The 27,960-nt window shown below is 47.4% G+C and overlaps 1 protein-coding gene across 1 annotated transcript in view; it reads right to left on the bottom strand.

Moving 5' to 3' along the window:
• LOC146799897 (cytosolic phospholipase A2 gamma-like) overlaps positions 1–27,960 on the bottom strand; it is a 668,494-nt gene that overhangs the window by 440,460 nt on the left and 200,074 nt on the right. The window contains exon 5 of the mRNA XM_085620828.1: positions 9,219–9,417. Within this exon, the coding sequence (XP_085476954.1) occupies positions 9,219–9,417 (199 nt within the window). The remainder of the gene's footprint in view (positions 1–9,218; positions 9,418–27,960) is intronic.

Raw genomic sequence — 27,960 nt, forward strand, 5'->3', positions numbered from 1 at the left:
AGAGTGCATATGTAGCAATCATTCACTGGAGCCTTCAGCAGAGTTCACATGTAGCAATCAGTCACTGGAGCCCTCAGCAGAGTACACATGTAGCAATCAGTCACTAGAGCCCTCATCAGAGTACACATGTAGCAATCAGTCACTGGAGCCTTCAGCAGAGTACACATGTAGCAATCAGTCTCTAGAGCCCTCAGCAGAGTACACATGTAGCAATCAGTCACTGGAGCCCTCAGCAGAGTACACATGTAGCAATCAGTCTCTGGAGCACTCAGCTGAGTACACATGTAGCAATCAGTCACTGGAGCCCTCAGCATAGTACACATGTAGCAATCAGTCACTAGAGCCTTCAGCAGAGTACACATGTAGCAATCAGTCTCTAGAGCCCTCAGCAGATTACACATGTAGCAATCAGTCACTGGAGCCCTCAGCAGAGTACACATGTAGCAATCAGTCACTGGAGCCCTCAGCAGAGTACACATGTAGCAATCAGTCACTGAAGCCTTCAGCAGAGTAACATGTAGCAAGGAAGTCTTTACTTAGCTGTACTTTACCCTCGCTTCGAGGTGGCTGGGGAATCCCTAATTTTCGTTTATACTATATGGCGATATCACTTAGAATAATGAGCAGTTTAATTTTTGAGGAGATAATCTTGGATGATTTCTTATATCCCTCAATTTATACAATGATTCTTGGTAGTCAAGCACAAAGATGTCTGGTCCGTTTTCTAGAACCAAGTTACTATAAGAAAACAAGGTTCAAGGTAATGGTTACAGTCTTCCAATTATGGAAAATGTGCAAACGTAGACTTCATCTAGATAGTAACTTTAATTTTTACACACCTTTATTTGATAATCCATCGTTGCCACCAATTTTCTCTGATTGTGTTATGCAGCGTTGGAAAAATTGTAATATTCGTCAAATTGGGGATTTTTTTCCTAATGAACAATTTGCAACATTTTCTCATCTTCAACATTTGTATAATTTACCCAAATCAGATTTTTTCAAATACCTTCAAATACGTAGTTTCCTAAACTCAAAGAATTTAGTGAACTCTAATAAAATTAAGAAACATGAGGTATTAGAATGTTGTTTGAAACAAAAGAAAATTGGGGTGATATATAAAGCAATGATTAAAGGCTTAGAAGATAATCTTGTATCTTATAATACAAAATGGCAAAAAGAGATGGATATTGAAAATATAGACGTATTGGATACCTTGGTACTGTCCAATCAAGTATTAATTAATGGATCGCTAAAGAGCCAGAGCTTTATGAGCACCTTTGACTTATATTATACTCCTGCCAAGTTACTAAAATGGAAAGGGAATACTGGAGATAAATGTAATCGCTGTGGATGTATAGGTGCAAACTCTATTCACATGTTTTTTTTATGTCCTAAACTATCCCAATTTAAATCTGAAGTTCAATTGTTTTTAAACAAAATAATGAATATTCCCCTAGTATTATCTGCTGATCTTGTAATACTTGGCATTCAATTTAATACAGCTCGGCCTTTCACACGTGCTGAAGAGGGATTCCTGTTCATATCAATGTCTATTTTTAGATACTGTGTCACTTCGCACTGGCTCGATGCAGATCCCCCTTCATTTTCTCAATGGCAAATTAAATTGCTAAACATGTATCAACTGGAGAATGCTGTTTATCGTTTAAAGGGGACAAAAAAGAGGAACTTTGGCTCTAAACTCTGGGCTCCTATTTATGATTGGTTACAATGCTAAAGTATAATTTGTACTTAAATTGATTTTCCTGTTATGTTGTATTTATGTTTTCGTATAACTAAAGGGACAATAATGTGTCTGATCAACTTTTACTTGCTGCTGTGAAAATCAATAAAAAAAAAAAAAAAAAAAAAAAAAAGAAGCCTTCAGCAGAGTACACATGTAGCAATCAGTCACTGGAGCCTTCAGCAGAGTACACATGTAGCAATCAGTCACTAGAGCCCTCAGCAGAGTACACATGTAGCAATCAGTCACTGGAGCCCTCAGCAGAGTACACATGTAGCAATCAGCCACTGGAACCCTCTGCAGAGTACACATGTAGCAATCAGTCTCTAGAGCCCTCAGCAGAGTACACATGTAGCAATCAGTTACTGGAGCCCTCAGCAGAGTACACATGTAGCAATCCTTCACTGGAGCCTTCAGCAGAGTACACATGTAGCAATCAGTCACTAGAGCCCTCAGCAGGGTACACATGCAGCAATCAGTCACTGGAGCTCTCAGCAGAGTACACATGTAGCAATCAGTCACTGGAGCCCTCAGCAGAGTACACATGTAGCAATCAGTCAATGGAGCCCTTAACAGAGTGCACATGTAGCAATCAGTCAGTGGTGCCCTCAGCAGAGTACACATGTAGCAATCATTCACTGGAGCCTTCAGCAGAGTGCATATGTAGCAATCATTCACTGGAGCCTTCAGCAGAGTTCACATGTAGCAATCAGTCACTGGAGCCCTCAGCAGAGTACACATGTAGCAATCAGTCTCTGGAGCACTCAGCTGAGTACACATGTAGCAATCAGTCTCTAGAGCCCTCAGCAGAGTACACATGTAGCAATCAGTCACTGGAGCCCTCAGCAGAGTACACATGTAGCAATCAGTCACTGGAGCCCTCAGCAGAGTACACATGTAGCAATCAGTCACTGAAGCCTTCAGCAGAGTACACATGTAGCAATCAGTCACTGGAGCCTTCAGCAGAGTACACATGTAGCAATCAGTCTCTAGAGCCCTCAGCAGAGTACACATGTAGCAATCAGTCACTGGAGCCCTCAGCAGAGTACACATGTAGCAACCAGTCACTGGAGCCTTCAGCAGAGTACAGATGTAGCAATCAGTCTCTAGGGCCCTCATCAGAGTACACATGTAGCAATCAGTCACTAGAGCCTTCAGCAGAGTACACATGTAGCAATCAGTCACTAGAGCCCTCAGCAGAGTACACATGTAGCAATCAGTCACTAGAGCTTTCAGCAGAGTACACATGTAGCAATCAGTCACTGGAGCCTTCAGCAGAGTACACATGCAGCAATCAGTCACTAGAGCCCTCAGCAGAGTACACATGTAGCAATCAGTCACTGTAGCCCTCAGCAGAGTACTCATGTAGCAATCAGTCACTGGAGCCCCCAGCAGAGTGCACATGTAGCAATCATTCACTGGAGCCCTCAGCAGAGTACACATGCAGCAATCAGTCACTGGAGCCCTCAGCAGAGTACACATGTAGCAATCAGTCACTGGAGCCCTCAACAGAGTGCACATGTAGCAATCAGTCACTGGTGCCCTCAGCAGAGTACACATGTAGCAATCAGTCACTGGAGCCCTCAACAGAGTGCACATGTAGCAATCAGTCACTGGTGCCCTCAGCAGAGTACACATGTAGCAATCATTCACTGGAGCCTTCAGCAGAGTGCATATGTAGCAATCATTCACTGGAGCCCTCAGCAGAGTACACATGTAGCAATCAGTCACTGGAGCCCTCAGCAGAGTACACATGTAGCAATCAGTCGCTGGAGCCCTCAGCAGAGTACACATGTAGCAATCAGTCTCTAGGGCCCTCATCAGAGTACACGTGTAGCAATCAGTCACTAGAGCCCTCAGCAGAGTACACATGTAGCAATCAGTCACTAGAGCCTTCAGCAGAGTACACATGTAGCAATCAGTCACTGGAGCCTTCAGCAGAGTACACATGCAGCAATCAGTCACTAGAGCCCTCAGCAGAGTACACATGTAGCAATCAGTCACTGTAGCCCTCAGCAGAGTACTCATGTAGCAATCAGTCACTGGAGCCCCCAGCAGAGTGCACATGTAGCAATCATTCACTGGAGCCCTCAGCAGAGTACACATGCAGCAATCAGTCACTGGAGCCCTCAGCAGAGTACACATGTAGCAATCAGTCACTGGAGCCCTCAACAGAGTGCACATGTAGCAATCAGTCACTGGTGCCCTCAGCAGAGTACACATGTAGCAATCAGTCACTGGAGCCCTCAACAGAGTGCACATGTAGCAATCAGTCACTGGTGCCCTCAGCAGAGTACACATGTAGCAATCATTCACTGGAGCCTTCAGCAGAGTGCATATGTAGCAATCATTCACTGGAGCCCTCAGCAGAGTACACATGTAGCAATCAGTCACTGGAGCCCTCAGCAGAGTACACATGTAGCAATCAGTCGCTGGAGCCCTCAGCAGAGTACACATGTAGCAATCAGTCTCTAGGGCCCTCATCAGAGTACACGTGTAGCAATCAGTCACTAGAGCCCTCAGCAGAGTACACATGTAGCAATCAGTCACTAGAGCCTTCAGCAGAGTACACATGTAGCAATCAGTCACTGGACACTTCAGCAGAGTACACATGCAGCAATCAGTCACTAGAGCCCTCAGCAGAGTACACATGTAGCAATCAGTCACTGTAGCCCTCAGCAGAGTACACATGTAGCAATCAGTCACTGGAGCCCTCAGCAGAGTGCACATGTAGCAATCATTCACTGGAGCCTTCAGCAAAGTACACATGTAGTAATCAGTCACTGAAGCCTTCAGCAGAGTACACATGTAGCAATCATTCACTGGCGCCCTCAGCAAAGTGCACATGTAGCAATCATTCACTAGAGCCTTCAGCAGAGTGCACATGTAGTAATCATTCACTGGCACCTTCAGTTGAGTAACATGTAGCAATAAGTCACTGGATCCCTCAGCAGAGTACACATGTAGCAATCAGTCACTAGAGCCTTCAGCAGAGTACACATGTAGCAATCAGTCACTTGAGCCTTCAGCTGAGTACACATGTAGCAATCAGTCACTGGAGCCTTCAGCAGAGTACACATGTAGCAATCAGTCACTAGAGCCCTCAGCAGGGTACACATGCAGCAATCAGTCACTGGAGCTCTCAGCAGAGTACACATGTAGCAATCAGTCACTGGAGCCCTCAGCAGAGTACACATGTAGCAATCAGTCAATGGAGCCCTTAACAGAGTGCACATGTAGCAATCAGTCAGTGGTGCCCTCAGCAGAGTACACATGTAGCAATCATTCACTGGAGCCTTCAGCAGAGTGCATATGTAGCAATCATTCACTGGAGCCTTCAGCAGAGTTCACATGTAGCAATCAGTCACTGGAGCCCTCAGCAGAGTACACATGTAGCAATCAGTCACTAGAGCCCTCAGCAGAGTACACATGTAGCAATCAGTCACTGGAGCCTTCAGCAGAGTACACATGTAGCAATCAGTCTCTAGAGCCCTCAGCAGAGTACACATGTAGCAATCAGTCACTGGAGCCCTCAGCAGAGTACACATGTAGCAATCAGTCTCTGGAGCACTCAGCTGAGTACACATGTAGCAATCAGTCACTGGAGCCCTCAGCATAGTACACATGTAGCAATCAGTCACTAGAGCCTTCAGCAGAGTACACATGTAGCAATCAGTCTCTAGAGCCCTCAGCAGATTACACATGTAGCAATCAGTCACTGGAGCCCTCAGCAGAGTACACATGTAGCAATCAGTCACTGGAGCCCTCAGCAGAGTACACATGTAGCAATCAGTCACTGAAGCCTTCAGCAGAGTAACATGTAGCAAGGAAGTCTTTACTTAGCTGTACTTTACCCTCGCTTCGAGGTGGCTGGGGAATCCCTAATTTTCGTTTATACTATATGGCGATATCACTTAGAATAATGAGCAGTTTAATTTTTGAGGAGATAATCTTGGATGATTTCTTATATCCCTCAATTTATACAATGATTCTTGGTAGTCAAGCACAAAGATGTCTGGTCCGTTTTCTAGAACCAAGTTACTATAAGAAAACAAGGTTCAAGGTAATGGTTACAGTCTTCCAATTATGGAAAATGTGCAAACGTAGACTTCATCTAGATAGTAACTTTAATTTTTACACACCTTTATTTGATAATCCATCGTTGCCACCAATTTTCTCTGATTGTGTTATGCAGCGTTGGAAAAATTGTAATATTCGTCAAATTGGGGATTTTTTTCCTAATGAACAATTTGCAACATTTTCTCATCTTCAACATTTGTATAATTTACCCAAATCAGATTTTTTCAAATACCTTCAAATACGTAGTTTCCTAAACTCAAAGAATTTAGTGAACTCTAATAAAATTAAGAAACATGAGGTATTAGAATGTTGTTTGAAACAAAAGAAAATTGGGGTGATATATAAAGCAATGATTAAAGGCTTAGAAGATAATCTTGTATCTTATAATACAAAATGGCAAAAAGAGATGGATATTGAAAATATAGACGTATTGGATACCTTGGTACTGTCCAATCAAGTATTAATTAATGGATCGCTAAAGAGCCAGAGCTTTATGAGCACCTTTGACTTATATTATACTCCTGCCAAGTTACTAAAATGGAAAGGGAATACTGGAGATAAATGTAATCGCTGTGGATGTATAGGTGCAAACTCTATTCACATGTTTTTTTTATGTCCTAAACTATCCCAATTTAAATCTGAAGTTCAATTGTTTTTAAACAAAATAATGAATATTCCCCTAGTATTATCTGCTGATCTTGTAATACTTGGCATTCAATTTAATACAGCTCGGCCTTTCACACGTGCTGAAGAGGGATTCCTGTTCATATCAATGTCTATTTTTAGATACTGTGTCACTTCGCACTGGCTCGATGCAGATCCCCCTTCATTTTCTCAATGGCAAATTAAATTGCTAAACATGTATCAACTGGAGAATGCTGTTTATCGTTTAAAGGGGACAAAAAAGAGGAACTTTGGCTCTAAACTCTGGGCTCCTATTTATGATTGGTTACAATGCTAAAGTATAATTTGTACTTAAATTGATTTTCCTGTTATGTTGTATTTATGTTTTCGTATAACTAAAGGGACAATAATGTGTCTGATCAACTTTTACTTGCTGCTGTGAAAATCAATAAAAAAAAATTAAAAAAAAAAAAAAAGAAGCCTTCAGCAGAGTACACATGTAGCAATCAGTCACTGGAGCCTTCAGCAGAGTACACATGTAGCAATCAGTCACTAGAGCCCTCAGCAGAGTACACATGTAGCAATCAGTCACTGGAGCCCTCAGCAGAGTACACATGTAGCAATCAGCCACTGGAACCCTCTGCAGAGTACACATGTAGCAATCAGTCTCTAGAGCCCTCAGCAGAGTACACATGTAGCAATCAGTTACTGGAGCCCTCAGCAGAGTACACATGTAGCAATCCTTCACTGGAGCCTTCAGCAGAGTACACATGTAGCAATCAGTCACTAGAGCCCTCAGCAGGGTACACATGCAGCAATCAGTCACTGGAGCTCTCAGCAGAGTACACATGTAGCAATCAGTCACTGGAGCCCTCAGCAGAGTACACATGTAGCAATCAGTCAATGGAGCCCTTAACAGAGTGCACATGTAGCAATCAGTCAGTGGTGCCCTCAGCAGAGTACACATGTAGCAATCATTCACTGGAGCCTTCAGCAGAGTGCATATGTAGCAATCATTCACTGGAGCCTTCAGCAGAGTTCACATGTAGCAATCAGTCACTGGAGCCCTCAGCAGAGTACACATGTAGCAATCAGTCACTAGAGCCCTCAGCAGAGTACACATGTAGCAATCAGTCACTGGAGCCTTCAGCAGAGTACACATGTAGCAATCAGTCTCTAGAGCCCTCAGCAGAGTACACATGTAGCAATCAGTCACTGGAGCCCTCAGCAGAGTACACATGTAGCAATCAGTCTCTGGAGCACTCAGCTGAGTACACATGTAGCAATCAGTCACTGGAGCCCTCAGCATAGTACACATGTAGCAATCAGTCACTAGAGCCTTCAGCAGAGTACACATGTAGCAATCAGTCTCTAGAGCCCTCAGCAGATTACACATGTAGCAATCAGTCACTGGAGCCCTCAGCAGAGTACACATGTAGCAATCAGTCACTGGAGCCCTCAGCAGAGTACACATGTAGCAATCAGTCACTGAAGCCTTCAGCAGAGTACACATGTAGCAATCAGTCACTGGAGCCTTCAGCAGAGTACACATGTAGCAATCAGTCTCTAGAGCCCTCAGCAGAGTACACATGTAGCAATCAGTCACTGGAGCCCTCAGCAGAGTACACATGTAGCAATCAGCCACTGGAACCCTCTGCAGAGTACACATGTAGCAATCAGTCTCTAGAGCCCTCAGCAGAGTACACATGTAGCAATCAGTTACTGGAGCCCTCAGCAGAGTACACATGTAGCAATCAGTCACTGGAGCCTTCAGCAGAGTACAGATGTAGCAATCAGTCTCTAGGGCCCTCATCAGAGTATACATGTAGCAACCAGTCACTAGAGCCTTCAGCAGAGTACACATGTAGCAGTCAGTCACTAGAGCCCTCAGCAGAGTACACAAGTAGCAATCAGTCACTAGAGCCTTCAGCAGAGTACACATGTAGCAATCAGTCACTGGAGCCTTCAGCAGAGTACACAAGCAGCAATCAGTCACTAGAGCCCTCAGCAGAGTACACATGTAGCAATCAGTCACTGTAGCCCTCAGCAGAATACACATGTAGCAATCAGTCTCTAGAGCCCTCAGCAGAGTACACATGTAGCAATGAGTCACTGGAGCCCTCAGCAGAGTACACATGTAGCAATGAGTCACTGGAGCCCTCAGCAGAGTACACATGTAGCAATCAGTCTCTAGAGCCCTCAGCAGATTACACATGTAGCAATCAGTCTCTAGAGCCCTCAGCAGAGTACACATGTAGCAATCAGTCTCTAGAGCCCTCAGCAGAGTACACATGTAGCAATCAGTCACTGTAGCCCTCAGCAGAATACACATGTAGCAATCAGTCTCTAGAGCCTTCAGCAGAGTACACATGTAGCAATGAGTCACTGGAGCCCTCAGCAGAGTACACATGTAGCAATCAGTCAATGGAGCCCTTAACAGAGTGCACATGTAGCAATCAGTCAGTGGTGCCCTCAGCAGAGTACACATGTAGCAATCATTCACTGGAGCCTTCAGCAGAGTGCACATCTAGCAATCAGTCACTAGAGCCCTCAGCAGAGTTCACATGTAGCAATCAGTCACTGGAGCCTTCAGCAGAGGACACATGTAGCAATGAGTCACTGGAGCCCTCAGCAGAGTACATGACCTACACAGGCTGCTTGAAATGCGTTGAAGGTATCTATGTCTGTTATTGTAGCAGAACAGAATGATACATTAAACAAAATCCCAGAACTAGAAGTTAAATAATTATAGAGTCCAGGGATGACTTACTTCTTTTATCATATATTTGCCGATGATATAACTCCAAAGGATTGTCAGGGAGCACACTCCCTCGTCCAGCGCGTTTTCGATCTTCTCCCAGACACTCAGCCGATTTCGCGTAGGCTTTTTGATGTAATCGATCAGCTTGCTTTCACATTTCTTTACATCTTTGGACCAATTCTTGTCTTCATAAACTGAAGACATGCACCTGGGAAGATAAAAGAAGAAGCGATTCTTTTGGTCATCTCCTCAACTCAACTTGCAAGAGTGTTCTGGCCAAGCACATGAAGGGGAGTGTGTGGGCAGCAGATGAATGCAGAATGAAACCAACAATCCAAGTAAAAAAGAAAGTATATTTTGTAATGTTAGTGAACACACTGGGGACGGAATGCATCAGTCTTCAAGACCACCAAGACTGTTTACAAACACACATAAATCACATTCTTTGATAAAAGATAAAGGTCCCATAATTCCTCCCTCTGATCGTAGCTTGATGGCCATACTGGTATATGGCTAGGATTGACATGCTGGATCCATAGAGATTGGCTACTTTCAGTTTTACATGAACTAGGGGGTACTCAGCCCACCCAGAACCAAAAGCAGGACTCCTGGAGCAGCACACAATGCTCCTGGAGTTGTATATATGCATTGCTTCCACTATTGGTTCATCAGACCACGAAATACTAAAATAATTCATGATATTCTATCCAGAGCTGCTTGTAAAGCCCCAGACTCTGAAGTAATAGGTTTGGCAAATATACTCTGACCCTATTTTGAGAAGACACATTATTTGTGGTCCAATCTCCCTTCTGTGTCCCCTTTGAGTGGCACAGGATTCTTCCCTACACTTGCTCAGGGTAGCCGGGTGCTGGTATTAAACATGTATGAGTGTTATTTTGCGCATTCTGGAAGACGCTCACCTTTGAAGCCGTACTCAAAGTCCAGAGAAGCTAGGAATGTTAATTTCTTCCGTCTATATTAGAGTATGAGTACGAGAGAGATTAACCAAGAGAACCAGAGACTTAACCTAAAATGTGTTTGAAAAAAGATGAATGTGCGCGTGCTGAAGGTGAAGGGGGAGTCTATGAACAGGTATTGATAGTTTAATCTGAAAGGGGCAAGAAGAGGTTCATGAGTGGTATGTGAGTGGGTCTCCTCATCAGTTCACACTTCAGAGGAGGAACCGGAGAACTCTTTGCTGTTCAAGGGTGTTAGACCTGTCAGCACTAGGGTGGTCTTCCCCTGTGTTTTTGCCCTTGCCTCAATTTTTCCACCCTCCTTTTTGCGTTGGACTTAGGTCTCCGGGCGCCTTTTCTTTGCCAACCAGTGTTAAGGTGCAGGTGCTCCCTTCCCCTAAGATGGCTGCCACATGCCCCTGCTGCTGCGGAGTGGCCTTTCTAGTAGCACCCTAGTTGCCAGGAGATGGCTGGGACCCTACAACAATGTTGCAACACCAGCCCGCCTTTTTTGTCTTATACTTAGAGTGGGGAAGCTCCTGGCATGTGCTGGAACCTTCTAGAAGAAAGGTGGGATTTTACTTTTGCCGCCTTAGAGACTGGTCACCTGACCTAGGGCTACTTAAGAGAGGGAGGGAACTTTTTCTAGTCAGTTGGGGCGACGCAGACCTGGGGGAACCTACGCAGGAGTTTTAGGCGGTAGGGCCTAGTCAGGGACCTATGCCTCTGAAAGTGACAGCGCTTAGGTGCTGCCTTTTAAGTGAGTGAGGGACCCTGTACTAGCCCACTGATCTGGCGCAGCGGGAGGGGAACCCAGGGGCAACCTGCCAAGCCTGACTAGGAGCGAACTAGTCACCAACTCAACCTGCCCCCCCCCAAGGAACAGAACCCCCAAGGGCGCTAGTCACCAACTCAACCTGCCCCCCCCCCAAGGAACAGAACCCCCAAGGGCGCCAGAGCCAACGGCGCCAATAAGACTTACTGATGAAACTTACTGCTGAAGCTTACTGCTGAAGCTTACTGATGAAACTTACTGTTAGAAATGAGGGGGCTCTGGTTGACGCAGGTGTGAACCCACAACAAGCAGGGACCCTTTACTTCTTGTCAGGGCGAAGGATGACTCCCCAGAATAACCCCTGCTCACCCTCTAGGTGCGTGGCGCGAGCAGTCTAGGCTAAGTCTCAGGCGTACACGGTTAAGCAAATGCAATTACACATACAGTAAACCCCTTGCATGCACCACAAATGGACACCAATCAGGTAGTGTATAAAAATAAGCTTTTTATGTAGTTTCAGCAGAGTCAAATACAAGGCCCAGTAACGTTGAACTGATGGGGCCACAATTCGTAGGAATACGGTAAAGTTCTCTTGGTTACGGAAAGTTCTTTAGGCGGGCACAAGGTGACTGTAGGCCTCAGCGTACTCCGTGCTGAAGCGGCGACCGGGAAGCACACGGCAGATGACAGGGAAATCCGGGTCACGGCTCAGGGAGGGACTGGGCACGAGGGTCACAGCTCCGGCGAGGGAAAGGACACCACCGTCCAGCAGCAGGCGAGTGAAGATCAGGTAGAGCCCAATGGTCCTGGGGCTCTGTTCAGGGGGCAAGCTCAGTTCCAAGCCCTTGGAGATCGTTTTGGAAAAGCACAAGTCTTGAAAGTAAAAGTAAAGTAAAGTCTTCAGCAACAGGTTCTCTTCTCCCCTTTGGCAGCAAGGTCACCACTGCAGGCCAATCCCCCAGGATAGGGACAGTCTTCCTCCTACAGCTTTCCCGGTGCCTCCTCCTCAGGCAGAGATTCTTCTTGGTCAAAAGCGGATCTAGTTTCTCAGGAGCAGGGCTCCTCCATTTATACCACAAATCTTTTGTTCTCCCAGGCCAGGGGGGCCCTTGCCTAGTTCAGTCCGGTTTCTGAGCACTTTGTTTACGCGATGCAGGCTTCTTCTTTCAGAGTGCAGGGCAGAGTTCTCAGACGCTCCACAGGGGGCGGAGCCGGCATTGAGGGGTCAGAGCACTGTCCTATTCAGAGCCTAGGAGCACTCCTCCCACCCATCTACCTGTCGATCGTCCTATTCACCACCAGGCTACCTAGCCCTGCCCATCTGGGTTCCCCCAGCCCTGTCACTCATACCAGCCAGACATCAGATACACATCACGCAGAGGCGGCTGAAATGTTTAGGCCAGCAAAGGCCAGCTTTCTAAAAGCGACATTTGCAAACCCGGAATATTAAAATAAACCTTGCGAAAAGATGTACCTTATTATTCCGAGTTCAGGCATACTAAACTCGATCTTCTACCATGTTCCCTGGGTCGGTTAGGATCATAGGGTGTAACAATCCAAGCCGCCCATGCTGGCCTATGAGAACAGGGTAGCCTTGCAGTAGTGAACAACAAAATGGCGGTCATTCACTACCAGGACATGCCACGCATCCAGGCTTGTCCTACCTTAGGCTCACAACGCACCCTGCCCGTGGGCCTACCAGAGGGGTGACTAACATGCAGCTAAGGGAAGGTTTCAGGGACCGGCAAGTGTGGGCACTTGTCAGTCAGCGTGTCAGTACCAGACTGCACGCAGGTCCTGCGATGGCAGACCTTAGACATATTTTACCGGCCGCTTCTGTGGGTGGCACAACCAGTGCTGCAAGCCCACCAGCGGTGTTTGCATTTACATGCCCTGGCGCTCCTGGCGCACTTTACTGGGGTCTGGTAGTAAATCAAACAATCCAATCAGGGAATCCAACCAACATATACAATTTACAAGGGAGCACTCGCACCGCGACACTGCTTGGCAGTGGCACAGCGCGCTGAGCGGCCAACACCATAAAATCACATGAGGCACAGCGACAAAAAGAGGAAGGGAGACTCACGCCAAGGTGCCAGGTCTAACACGTGTCCCCTCCAGCTGAAAAGTGGGGAGAACTACCCTACCCCAGGGAGTTCCTCATCACTAAGGCGGAAAAATCTGGACAGACCGTCAGCATTGGCGTGATCCGTACCAGGGCGATGTTCCACCGTGAAATCCATCCCCTGTAGGGAAATGGACCACCTCAACAGCTTTGGATTCTCACCCCTCATATGCATCAACCATCTGAGGGGCCTGTGGTCCGTCTGAACCCGGAAGTGAGACCCAAACAAGTAGGGTCTTAGCTTCTTCAGCGCCCAGACCACAGCAAATGCCTCACGCTCAATAGCACTCCACCTCTGTTCCCGTGGAAGTAACCTCCTGCTAAGAAAGGCTACGGGTTGATCTAGGCCCTCCTCATTAATCTGTGAAAGAACAGCCCCCACACCATGCTCTGAAGCGTCTGTCTGAACGATAAACTCTTTGGAGAAGTTGGGAGCCAAGAGCACGGGCGCCGTGCACATAGCAGTTTTCAAAGCCTCGAAAGCTTTCTGACAGGTGTCAGTCCAGATCACCTTCCTGGGCTGCTTCTTCGAAGTCAGCGCTGTCAAGGGGGCAACCATGTTGCCATACCCCTTGACAAACCTCCTGTAGTACCCGGTGAGACCTAGGAAGGCTCTCACCTCTGTCTGGGTTTTGGGCGCCTCCCAATTCAGGATGGTTTCTATCTTGGGCTGAAGGGGTGCCACCTGGCCACTCCCAACTTGGTGTCCCAAGTACACCACGGAACCCTGCCCGATCTGGCACTTACTCGCCTTGATCGTGAGGCCTGCCTTACGCAGCGCCATCAACACTTCCCAGAGGTGACGCAAGTGTTCCTCCCACGTGGAGCTGAACACGGCGATGTCATCCAGGTAGGCTGCACTGAACGAATCCAGCCCAGCCAACACCTGGTTGACCAATCTCTGGAAGGTGGCAGGGGCATTCTTCATCCCAAATGGCATAACCCGGAACTGGTAGTGCCCATCTGGGGTGGAAAATGCTGACCTCTCTTTGGCCCCCTCGGTCAAGGCGAGCTGCCAATACCCAGACGTTAGATCAAACGTGCTGAGGTAGTTGGCAGCCCCTAGCCGATCGATGAGCTCATCAGCTCTGGGGATGGGGTGTGCGTCAGTCCTAGTGACTGAATTGAGTCCTCTGTAGTCCACACAGAACCGGAGTTCGGGTGGGGCTCCTGGCGCTGCAGCCTTTGGGACCAAGACCACGGGGCTGGCCCAAGGACTGCTAGAAGACTCAATGACCCCGAGTGCAAACATCTTGGAGACCTCCTCCTTGATGCATGTCCTCACCCTGTCAGTCACCCTGTAGGCCTTGTGCCGCACAGGTGGGCTATCCCCAGTGTCCACATCATGGACGCACCAATCAGTGACACCAGGGACCAGGGAAAACAGATCAGAAAATTGTCCCAGCAACTGGCGACAATCATTCTGTTGCTCAGGGGTCAGGGTGGAAGAGAGGATGACACCATCCACTGACCCATCTTGCTCCTTGGCTGACAGGAGGTCAGGAAGAGGTTCTGTCTCCTCTTCCATCCCCGCATCTGTTGCCAAGAGCATGCCCACTTGGGACCTCTCCAAGTGGGGCTTGAGGCGGTTGACATGTAGGACCCGTAAGGGGTTCCTAGGAGACTTCAGGTCCACCACGTAGGTAACAGGACTCTTGCGCTCCACCACCTCAAAGGGACCTGTCCACTTATCCTGGAGCGCACATGGCTCCACGGGGGCCAAGACCCATACTTTCTGCCCAGGCTGAAGCTCTACCAGAGTGGCATTCTGGTCGTACCACCGCTTCATCTCCTCCTGGCTGGCTTCCAGATTTGCCTCAGCAAGTTGCCTGAAACGCCTAGTCTGATTCCTGAAGGCCAGCATGTAGCTATATACATTCTGGGGAGGTTTCCTGGGAGATTGCTCCCAGCCTTCCTTGACCAGACTTAGAGGTCCTCTGACTGGGTGACCATACAGAAGCTCAAAGGGACTGAACCCCAGAGACTTCTGTGGCACCTCACGGTAAGCGAAGAGAAGGCATGGTAAGAGGACGTCCCACTTGCGCCTCATGGGTCCTTCTAGGCCCATTATCATGCCTTTGAGGGTTCGGTTGAATCTCTCAACCAACCCGTTTCCTTGGGGGTGGTAAGGTGTGGTGAACTTGTAGGTTACACCACACTCTTGCCAAAGAGATTTCATGTACTTGGACATGAAATTGGTACCTCGGTCAGACACCACCTCTAGAGGGAATCCCACTCGGGAGAAAATTCCCATCAGTGCACGTCCCACCACGGGGGCCGTCACTGTCCTCAGAGGAATGGCTTCCGGGTACCGGGTGGCATGGTCCACCAGGACCAGGATGAACCTATTGCCCATCGCTGTCCTGGGGTCCAGTGGCCCTACAATGTCAATCCCCACTCGCTGGAATGGAGTACCGACCACAGGGAATGGCTGGAGTGGAGCCTTCTGCTTCCTCCCACTCTTTCCACTTGCCTGGCAAGTCTGGCATGTCCTGCAGTGAGTATCCGAACTCCTGCGCATTTGAGGCCAATAAAAGTGGGTGACAAGCCTTTCAAAGGTCTTGTCCTGCCCCAAATGCCCTGCCAATGGCACATCGTGAGCCAGCCCCAGTAGGAAGGCTCTGAAGTCCTGGGGTACCACCAGCGCACGGGCTGACCCAGGCTCAGCAACCTTAGGCTCTGTATATAGGAGGTCGTTCTCCCAGTAAACGAAATGTGATCCTGACTGATCACCTGCGGCCTGGTCTGCAGCCTGCTGCCGCATACCCACGAGAGAAGGGCACTCCTTCTGTGCCTTACAAAAGTCCTCCCTGGTGGGACCCCCTTCCTGCTGCCAATGGGTCAGCTCCGGCAGGTCTCCCAGTTCAGCTATTTGTTCCCCTGTAGGCTCCAGGGCATCCCCCTCAAGGTCTGCTTCCTCCTGGACCGTGGGAACTTCAGGGGCCGGCTTCCCGCGCCCCTTGCTCCTTCTCTCTGAGGCCGGTTCCTGGGCCTCCCTCTCAGGCTCCAGGACCTCTTGAGTACCTCTACTGGCTGCCATGGACCGTGTGGTGACACACGCCCAATCTGGCATACCCAACATCTCCAGGTGAGCACTCCGCTCCACCTTAGCCCAAGGTGAGTTCTCCAAATCGTTCCCTAACAAACAGTCTACAGGCATGGCGGGCCTCACAGCTACCTGAAGAGTACCAGAGACCCCCCCCCCCACTCGAAGGGAACCTGAGCCACCTTGCAGTGCCTCTCTGTGTTGTCAGCGGCAACAACGGGATAGAATGCATTGGGGACCACCTGCTCCTGAGACACCAGGTGACACCTGACAGCTGTCACACTGGCTCCTGTATCTCTAAGAGCTTCCACCCTATGGCCATTTATGGTCACCCACTGCCTGTACTTCTTAGTGTTCTCAGGCAGCTGGGTTGGAGGGACCACTTCACGGTCTCCTAGCGAGACCAGGGACATCTCTGCGGGACCCCACCCACCTGGGACATCCCTCTCCTCCCCCAAGGCTACACTAGTCACCTGCCGGGGTGGAGCACCAGTGGGTGCTGGCTTACCAAACAACGGACACTTTACATCAGAGGCAAAATGCCCCAAATTGTTACACCTGTAACATCTTACGGGCCCCTTCTGAACAGGAGGACCTGTCGGGGCCCCGGTCGGTTTCTGGGGTGGGGGAGGCTGAGAACCCTTCCCTTGGTTCCCTTGGGGACTATTTTGGGGCCCTTTTTGGAACTGCTTCTGTTTACCCCTGTCCCCCCCACTCTTCTGCTGGGGACCCTGCCCACCTTTGGCGGAATCTCCCACGGTACCCTTGTGGACCCTGGTACTGACCCAGCGGTCCGCCTCCTCAGCAAGCTTCCTCGGGTTAGTCAGCCTACTATCTATCAGGTGCTGGCGTAGCTCAGGAAAACAATTACTGGACAAGTGCTCCCATGCCATTAGATCAAGAAGCCCTTGATAATCATTCACCTTACTACCCTTTACCCAACCATCCAGCGCTCTGCAAAAGAAAGTCACATACTCCACATACGTACTATTGGGAATCTTAGTGCAACCCCTGAACCTCTGTCTATACAACTCAGGGGTCAACCCATACCTAGCCATCAATGCTTCCTTCATATGGGCATAAGAATTATGAACATCAGCAGGTAAATCTAACAGTGTGTCCCGTCCTTCACTCAGGAACCGTCCCCACAACCCCGCTCCCCAATCTTTCTCAGGGACCCGGTGGGAAGACATGGCTACCTCGTAGGCTCTGAACCACTGCCCGATGTCATCATTCTTGAAGAACTCCTTCACTACATCCTTGGGAATATAAACTTGGTTCCGCCGGTACTGGCGGTGTGCTGCCACCAGAGGGATTAAGCTCCAAACTCTTTGCTTTCAGCTCCAGCTCCCTCAGCTTCATGTCATGCTCTAATTGTAGTTTCTTTTCTTCCATGGCTAATCTTTGTTTTTCCATATCCATCTGCCCATGAAGTTTTGCCATCTCCACCTCGTGTGCCCGGGTTGCTGCCCTGTCCGCCAACTCTTCTGGCGACAGGCATCTGCCAAACTCATGGACACTTTCTGGTGGAACCACTTCCACCTGATTCTCTGGAGCCTTTGACTCATACCAGGCCCTCAGCGCCTTCACAAATTGTTCCTTCTTTTTCAATCCAGTTTGGGCAATCCTGAACTTGGAGCAAAGACCTTTCAATTCTTCATTGGTACGATTCAGAAGTGCGTCTTCTTCCCAATCTACGTCGTCAAATCCAGAGATTATAGAAGCTGCCCTTCCGGTCGAAAGTGAACCAGGCATGGCTCTAACAACGGAGATTCTTGGCAAAACAAAAACAAATGCTAGCCTTGTGGCTGCGTTACTGGTCTGCTCTCACTACGTGGTGATCAGTGATTCACTATACGCAAACCACAAATGCAAATCCGTAAATCCTCACCGCTGCCACCAATGTTAGAAATGAGGGGGCTCTGGTTGACGCAGGTGTGAACCCACAACAAGCAGGGACCCTTTACTTCTTGTCAGGGCGAAGGATGACTCCCCAGAATAACCCCTGCTCACCCTCTAGGTGCGTGGCGCGAGCAGTCTAGGCTAAGTCTCAGGCGTACACGGTTAAGCAAATGCAATTACACATACAGTAAACCCCTTGCATGCACCACAAATGGACACCAATCAGGTAGTGTATAAAAATAAGCTTTTTATGTAGTTTCAGCAGAGTCAAATACAAGGCCCAGTAACGTTGAACTGATGGGGCCACAATTCGTAGGAATACGGTAAAGTTCTCTTGGTTACGGAAAGTTCTTTAGGTGGGCACAAGGTGACTGTAGGCCTCAGCGTACTCCGTGCTGAAGCGGCGACCGGGAAGCACACGGCAGATGACAGGGAAATCAGAACGTTGCGGACCCTGGATCCGATGCGAGCTCGCAGTCGAGTTCGTAAGTACAGTACCTTGTTTCTTGACGCGAAGGCGGGTGCGGGATTTCAGCGGCCCTTCGACAGAAGAGCGAGGCGGCGTCCGGGGCTCCCACACTTCACGATGGGTGTCTGATCTTCAGGCTCACGACAAGAGCGGGGTGTTGCAGGTGGCGGGTGAACAAAGCGGGGCAGCCGGGCATGCAGATGCGTCCGGGCCGTCCGAGGCTTGGAGATGCTCACAACGCCGATTCCGGCGGGAGGGTGAAGGTGCACAGTGAGCCTCCAGCAAGCGAGGTGACAGGGGCAGCCCAGCACAGCGTAGGGGGAGCGGCTCCAATCGAGCGAGGCTCTTCCCAAGGCGGGGGCGGCTAAGCAGTCCGGGTCACGGCTCAGGGAGGGACTGGGCACGAGGGTCACAGCTCCGGCGAGGGAAAGGACACCACCGTCCAGCAGCAGGCGAGTGAAGATCAGGTAGAGGCCAATGGTCCTGGGGCTCTGTTCAGGGGGCAAGCTCAGTTCCAAGCCCTTGGAGATCGTTTTGGAAAAGCACAAGTCTTGAAAGTAAAAGTAAAGTAAAGTCTTCAGCAACAGGTTCTCTTCTCCCCTTTGGCAGCAAGGTCACCACTGCAGGCCAATCCCCCAGGATAGGGACAGTCTTCCTCCTACAGCTTTCCCGGTGCCTCCTCCTCAGGCAGAGATTCTTCTTGGTCAAAAGCGGATCTAGTTTCTCAGGAGCAGGGCTCCTCCATTTATACCACAAATCTTTTGTTCTCCCAGGCCAGGGGGGCCCTTGCCTAGTTCAGTGCGGTTTCTGAGCACTTTGTTTACGCGATGCAGGCTTCTTCTTTCAGAGTGCAGGGCAGAGTTCTCAGACGCTCCACAGGGGGCGGAGCCGGCATTGAGGGGTCAGAGCACTGTCCTATTCAGAGCCTAGGAGCACTCCTCCCACCCATCTACCTGTCGATCGTCCTATTCACCACCAGGCTACCTAGCCCTGCCCATCTGGGTTCCCCCAGCCCTGTCACTCATACCAGCCAGACATCAGATACACATCAAGCAGAGGCGGCTGAAATGTTTAGGCCAGCAAAGGCCATCTTTCTAAAAGCGACATTTGCAAACCCGGAATATTAAAATAAACCTTGCGAAAAGATGTACCTTATTATTCCGAGTTCAGGCATACTAAACTCGATCTTCTACCATGTTCCCTGGGTCGGTTAGGATCATAGGGTGTAACAATCCAAGCCGCCCATGCTGGCCTATGAGAACAGGGTAGCCTTGCAGTAGTGAACAACAAAATGGCGGTCATTCACTACCAGGACATGCCACGCATCCAGGCTTGTCCTACCTTAGGCTCACAACGCACCCTGCCCGTGGGCCTACCAGAGGGGTGACTAACATGCAGCTAAGGGAAGGTTTCAGGGACCGGCAAGTGCGGGCACTTGTCAGTCAGCGTGTCAGTACCAGACTGCACGCAGGTCCTGCGATGGCAGACCTTAGACATATTTTACCGGCCGCTTCTGTGGGTGGCACAACCAGTGCTGCAAGCCCACCAGCGGTGTTTGCATTTACATGCCCTGGCGCTCCTGGCGCACTTTACTGGGGTCTGATAGTAAATCAAACAATCCAATCAGGGAATCCAACCAACATATACAATTTACAAGGGAGCACTCGCACCGCGACACTGGTTGGCAGTGGCACAGCGCGCTGAGCGGCCAACACCATAAAATCACATGAGGCACAGCGACAAAAAGAGGAAGGGAGACTCACACCAAGGTGCCAGGTCTAACACTTACTGAGGAAGCTTACTGCTGAAACTTACTGCTGGACTGCTGGGGGATCAACCAGGTACTAGCGCTGTGACCCCTGCGCTCCCAGACCGTACCGGGATTCCCCCCTAGCCAGTCCTGCCACGCTGCGGCCCAGGGCCAAGGAGCCTGCCTCCGTCGTCACCGGGGTCCGCGGAGAAGCCCGGGGACCCGCCGCTGCCGTCGCAGCCTGCCGCCTGCAGCCGGAGTCCGGGTAAGGCCTTGGGAGGCCGTGAAGCCGCCCTCCACCCTCACGTGACGGGGGCGGACTGCGCGACGGCGCCCCCGCCACTTAGCAACTCGTCCCCTGGGCCGCGCCCCCTGGGCCGCACTGCCATTGGCGGCTGCGGGCGCGGGCCCCTGAATCAAGGAAGGAATTCCCCGGAGCAGCGTCGTTCACGCGGAGCTCCCCGGCCACGTCTGGCCCGACCGGGAGCCCAGCGCCCTCTGCCATTGACCCAGACATCGCCGGGAGCGCCGGAGGGCCTGCCACCCGAGGGACTAGAAAACCAGGTAACCCCCCTGGGGAGGCGGGCGGACGGCCGTGCAGAGGCCTTGGACGTGCCCTTCCCCCCCGGGGGAGGCCCGCGTGAGAGCCGAGTGGGCCCCCACTGATGCCGATGAGGCGCGAAACGCTGGCTCGTGTCCCTTGCCCCTGCAGGGCCCACTAACTTTCCAATTGGCCCATGAGGTGTGAAACACTGGCCCAGAACCCTTGCCCCAGCACCTCTCGCCCTCTGAAGGGCTCCCGGAAAGTACTTTGGGCCCTCTTGAGTGGCTAGTCGCTAGGCTGAAGCGCCAGTCCTGAAGCGCTCGTGATATACGGAAACACCACTCTGCTGGAGGGCCTATTTGAGGCGCTACGCTCCCTGAAAGCCCCGTTGAATGTGCCAATGTCGCTAGGCCATGTTTTAACGCGCTAGAAATTGGCTATGTGCAGCGCTATGGTCCTAGGTCTGATTTAATGCATTATTCCATTGCTATGTGCAGCGTTATGTTCCTAGGCCTGAGTTAAAGCGCCATTCAAATGCTATGTGCAGTGCTATGTTCCTATGCCTGATTTTAAACGCTGTTTAGTTGCTACACGCAGCGCTATGTTTAACCACGGTGTTTGACGCTCCCCAGGATCACCAGGTGTCGCTTCTTGGTCCCGTGCCAGGGTTAATGTATTCAGGTATTGCCCGTTGAAACATAATGAAATGCTTTTGAACCTGACGTTTAATGTATTCAGGTATTGCCCAATGAGTCATAATCAGCTGCTTTTGAATCTAACGTGATTTAGATAAACCTGATTAATTTTCATTGAACCTACTGTGTGGTGTATTGCGTACGTTTCCTGCTTCAGGGGATGTGTGTGTTGTATGGTCGCTTTACACTTAAGCCTTCGGGTGCCTACCTGCTCAAGTCACGTTACCCCCTTAGGGCCTGGTGACTCCCGGTCCTACAAAGGGTTTTCTAGAGGTGCACTTTGGCTCTCATGGAACATTCTGTTTGGATGTTTAGCTTTTTTACATCAATAACTTGGCTATACAGACTCATTTGAGCAAGGAATGGCCATTTTGCATCTTAAGAACAGGGTCCCCACAACCTGCCTGTGAAAAACAAGAAGTAAATCAATTGACTTATGTATAGGACTATGCCAATAGGAGACAACAGAGGGCTAATAGTGGTCGTTTTTCTGACACGGACGCCTCATCTTCTGATGACACTCAAAACAGAAGACCACCACGTAGACAGGATCAACCTAAACCCAGGGATACAACTAGATCCTCACGTGACCCACCAGAATCGGAAATGGCAGGACCATCAACATCACACACCGATGAACAGCCTTTTTTAGATCCAGGCCAAAGACCACCAGACGAAGCAGGAGGAAAAACCGTGCCACCAAAACCAGTAGCGAAAGGAACACGCAGCCAGAAAGTCTCGTAATTAATATCTCCAAACACGAATTAACGGATTTCCAAATCAATACTTTACAAAAAGGATTAGCTTTTGTACCTACACATCATTCTAATCCACTTAACATCGAAATAAGCTTCTTTAAATTTATGCGATCTTTACGGTTAAAGCATTTTTTCAACAACATCGTTGAACCAACAGAAAGATTGCAAGACAACACTCTCCTAGGATTACGCAATAAAAGTACATTTACGGCTCCTATCAGCCATAAAGTATTGGATGCATTCAAAACAATTACCTTAAAAGAACTAAAGAAAATCTCAAGTTCCCACAAATCCAAAACTACCAACATCACTAAAAAAGAACAACAGGCCTTAAGACAAATCGCAGCGATCAACGAAATCACCATCCGTCAGGCGGATAAAGGGGGAGCAATGGTTATCATGGACTCTGACTTTTACGAAAAAAATGTTCAAGATCACATCAATGACACTAATACCTACATGATGATACCATTTGACCCGACCCATGATTTTGTGAAAATCTTACAAAACATCTTGCATAAAGCTACAGATGAAGGAATCATCGGCACAGAAGAAGAGAAATACCTACTTAAAATCAATCCAGCTGTACCGTACATCTATATGATCCCTAAAATTCATAAGGATGCCACTAACCCTCCATTCAGACCAATAGTTTCGACCATCAACTCCATACACGAACCCATAGGAAAATATCTTGACAAACATCTGCAACCATTGGTTCAATCCATGAGTACATACATAAAAGACACCACAGACTTTTTAAATATTTTGGAAACAACCACAGGCAAAACCAACTCCGATACTGTTCTATGTACCATAGATGTAAAATCTTTATACACATCTATACCACATAAGAAAGGCATGGAGGCAGTAGAGTCTTTCCTGATTAACAGTGACAAATCCACCGACTTAAAATTTTTTCTCATGGAACTCATTCATTTTACATTGTACCACAGCTATTTTCAATGGGGAAACAGATTTTATTTACAGTGTTCCGGAACATCCATGGGCAATTGTGCCGCACCCACGTACGCGAACCTTTTTATGCACAGATTTGAGTTGGACCACATTCTTAGGGATGTATGTCGTTACAACGCACACTTTTACAACGCATGCACTTACAACGCATTTTTTACAACGCAACATCCACTACAACGCATTCCATTACAACGCAGGACACTACAACGCATTTTTAAAAACTACCTTTACAACGCATTCCATTACAACGCATACTACCTTTACAACGCATACCATTACAACGCATAATATTACATTGGATTTAAGGTAAGTATTGGATAGTATAGGGGTAAAAATTACTATTCTTACTCCAGGGGGTGCAACAGTAGGGTAAGTGTTGGATAGTATAGGGGTAAAAATTACTATTCTAACTCCAGGGGGTGCAACAGTAGGGCAAGTGTTGGATAGTATAGGGGTAAAAATTACTATTCTAACTCCAGGGGGTGCAACAGTAGGGTAAGTGTTGGATAGTATAGGGGTAAAAATTACTATTCTAACTCCAGGGGGTGCAACAGTAGGGTAAGTGTTGGATAGTATAGGGGTAAAAATTACTATTCTAACTCCAGGGGGTGCAGCAGTAGGGCAAGTGTTGGATAGTATAGGGGTAAAAATTACTATTCTAACTCCAGGGGGTGCAGCAGTAGGGCAAGTGTTGGATAGTATAGGGGTAAAAATTACTATTCTAACTCCAGGGGGTGCAACAGTAGGGCAAGTGGTGGATAGTATAGGGGTAAAAATTACTATTCTAACTCCAGGGGGTGCAACAGTAGGGCAAGTGTTGGATAGTATAGGGGTAAAAATTACTATTCTAACTCCAGGGGGTGCAACAGTAGGGCAAGTGTTGGATAGTATAGGGGTAAAAATTACTATTCTAACTCCAGGGGGTGCAACAGTAGGGCAAGTGTTGGATAGTATAGGGGTAAAAATTACTATTCTAACTCCAGGGGGTGCAACAGTAGGGCAAGTGTTGGATAGTATAGGGGTAAAAATTACTATTCTAACTCCAGGGGGTGCAACAGTAGGGCAAGTGTTGGATAGTATAGGGGTAAAAATTACCATTCTAACTCCAGGGGGTGCAACAGTAGGGCAAGTGTTGGATAGTATAGGGGTAAAAATTACTATTCTAACTCCAGGGGGTGCAACAGTAGGGTAAGTGTTGGATAGTGTAGGGGTTTTAATGTAATATTATGGGTTGTAATGGTATGCGTTGTAAAGGTAGTATGCGTTGTAATGGAATGCGTTGTAAAGGTAGTTTTTAAATATGCGTTGTAGTGTCCTGCGTTGTAATGGAATGCGTTGTAGTGGATGTTGCGTTGTAAAAAATGCGTTGTAAGTGTAGTGCGTTGTAAAAGTTGCGTTGTAAAGGTTGTATACCCATTCTTAGCAATAACACATGGCTGCCAAACCTGTTATTATACAAGAGATACATTGATGACATTTTCATACTCTGGCAAGGATCTTTAACAACATTACAGAATTGTATAGATGACCTGAATCAAGTGGACGATCACATCCAATTCACATCGACCATCAACAAACAATGCATCTCTTTTCTGGATGTCACAATCCACAACACCAACGGTACCTTAATGACTAAGGTTCATGTTAAAACCACTGACCGCAACAACTTACTTCATTACCACAGTTTCCATCAACCCTCTTTGAAGAAACATTTACCGTATTCACAACTACTACGGTTGAAAAGAATATCTAGCACAGAAATATCTTACACAGAAAGTAAAGAAACATGCATAGATAAATTCAGAAGAAGGCAATACCCTGAGCAAATCCTCAACAATGCTAAGGAAAAAGCAGACAAAATTACCAGGTCGACACTGTTAACCGTTAAACCCAAACAAACTACACAAGACAGGAGTGTTTTTGTATCAAAATATTCTGTACAAAGTTACACCTTCAAGAAAACCATCCTAAGATATTGGCCCATGTTGTCAACTGAAGCAGACTTCAAACACATATTTGACACTCCTCCGATATTTGCATACCAAAGATCAAGGAACCTCAAAGAAATATTAACTTCCACAAAAAGTCAAACTGAATTTCAACATAAAGGAACAACCCCATGTCTAAATTGTGGAAATTGTAATTCCATTATCAAGGGCAATACAATTCAACACCCACATCAAGGATTCACCATCAAATTAAAGGTATCAGCTACCTGCAATAGCTCCAACGTCATCTACATGTTAAAATGTCCTTGTGGATAGGTATATATTGGAAAAACTGAACGAAAAATACGGATTAGACTTAACGAACATAAAAGCAACATCCGAACAAGAAACGCTAAATCATCTATCGCTCAACATTTTGAAAATCAGAAACACAACATTAGCCAACTACGTTTCCTTATTTTAGAGCAAGTACCTATCCTAAAAGGGCGGAATAACACTCAACATCTACTACAACGAGAGATATACTGGATATATAGAATGGACTCTATCAGCCCCAAAGGCCTGAATGAACGATGGGACCTTAGTTGCTTTTTATAAAGTACACCCTTGGTATCAATATTTGCACTGCAGTTTTAAGCTTGATGTCACCCCAATGATGTTTTTTTACCCCATTCAAAGGATTTACATGTGATCTTTATTGCCATGACGTTTTGTTTTACCCCTTAACTTGGTACCCCCGTGCACCATACACTTGAGCGTTACCTACAGTAGCAAGGCACCACTACTTCTTATGATTTTTTGTAGACCGACTGGTCAGTACATACTCTCATCTTGCCATATACACTCACCCACTTTAGCTTTCTGTCCTTATTTTTATATATCCGTACACACTCCACACCGGTCTTTACATTTGTCAGATTATACGCTTTCGTTTTTTTTTGTACTTTACGTGTGATCAATTTTCCCATTTGACACACAGCTCGTTCATCAAATGATGGAATTACACCCCTCACACCATCATTTTATTCTTTAGTCTTTTTTCTCCCGCGACCATTGCACATGATTTTGATAGCATACCTTAGTAGCGGAAGACAGTGTATTATACGGGTTTGTTTTCTCTTGAAAATGCTCCGTTTTTGTATTGAAAAAGCATCGTCTTTGAATTGTAAAAACATCGTTTCAGTCATAACAAGTATCAGACTACGAGTCTGTCTTCTTTGTAGTTCTAAGAGTTTTCAGCCTATTAAGTCGCGGCCTTTATAGCCAATGATATTTCAGCTTCTTAGCACATCGAGTTTCCACTTGATTTACCTTCCGGGTAGGAATATCCGAACGCGCACGCTATTGTCGGGAATTATCTTTGGACCCACGTTGACCATCCATTATAGTAAGTACTCGTACATTGCCGCTTTGAAGTTTTGAATAACTTTTTCGGGAACCACCCAGTTCCGTATTCTTATGACGCGTTACCATGTCTTTCAGGAGGAACTTTGAGTCCTTGCTAAATTATCTTCCCACAGCGACGTTTTTTGTAAGAGAAACCTCCAAAACTTTATTTTATGTGCACGTGGGCTACTTCGGTACAACTATGCACCTTCACTAACCTTTGTTTCATCATACCCGCAACACCTACATAACACGTTTTTGGCATGATCACTCATAACAGTGTTTGCACGTTTCCCAGCTAGGGGCAGTAATGAGCTCTAGACACACTCGAGTATTCACGTTAAACTCTCTCATGTGTTACACTTGGTGACTGTTTATGAACGTCATTGTTACATATCATGAACACTATTGTATATATGTGCTGATACCCCGTTTTTTCTTTACGTACAGCTTGCTAGCCCCTGATGAAGGGCCCAGTGGCCCGAAATGCATTGGGCAATATGTAAGAACATTATGAAATTTGAATAATGTGAACTTTGTGAACGACTATACATTGAATTAAACCAATGAAAAATATGAAGAATCAGAGGATTTATGATTGATTTCTATCCATGACCTGAATAAAGGATTAAAGTTATTGAAAGCATTTACACAGTTACGATGTTTTCTTTCTGAGTGCAAAAGGGAGACATTCTTTAAGCCTTAAGGAGTGCTATTACTAGGAGTGGAAATCCCCATCCTCTTCAAAATAGTACAATGTGATACCATGTCTGGAAGGCCTTATTGAGCAAGTCTATTACAGAATCATGGCGCAAAAAAGTGTTGTTACTATGTAAACTTTCAAACTGAAAAGCACTTTTAGTTTCGAGTACTGGATTCAGTATGAATGAATGACAGTAATAATACAATATCGATTGAAATAATAAGGCACAGATAATAGGTTATATAAACAATTAAATAATCACTGAATTTTGCATTCAGTACCTCAAAATAAGTGCACAATATAATGGCAGCATCATCCTTTGAAAGAGAATTCTCTTGGGAGGCTTGGCTAGTGGGCCACTGTGGCTATGTCATGCCCAATTTACTGGCCTTCTGTCTGCAAGGCATCCTTAAAATGAGCTAGGGCATTCTATTTCGAATATCACTCTGGATGTTGTAGAATCCTGGAGAATTCACGGTCACATTCTCCTCTGTGGGCCGACAGTGACAACCATATTTAGATGCCTTCTGTGGAAGTGAAAAGAGTCAGATGTGGTGCGGTCCTCAGAGGAGCTGGCGGATGAGCAAGTAACCATGGAAGAGTGATGCGGCCATAGTCCTCGAAAGAATTATATCAGATATTCATACCCAGTTTTAGTTTTACATTTTGTTTTAAGGGTTGCATGATGAGCTCTTACCTCGACAAGTGTTTCAAG

This window comes from Triturus cristatus, chromosome 8 (genome assembly GCF_964204655.1).
Source record: "Triturus cristatus chromosome 8, aTriCri1.1, whole genome shotgun sequence".
Classification (NCBI taxonomy): Eukaryota; Metazoa; Chordata; class Amphibia; order Caudata; family Salamandridae; genus Triturus; species Triturus cristatus.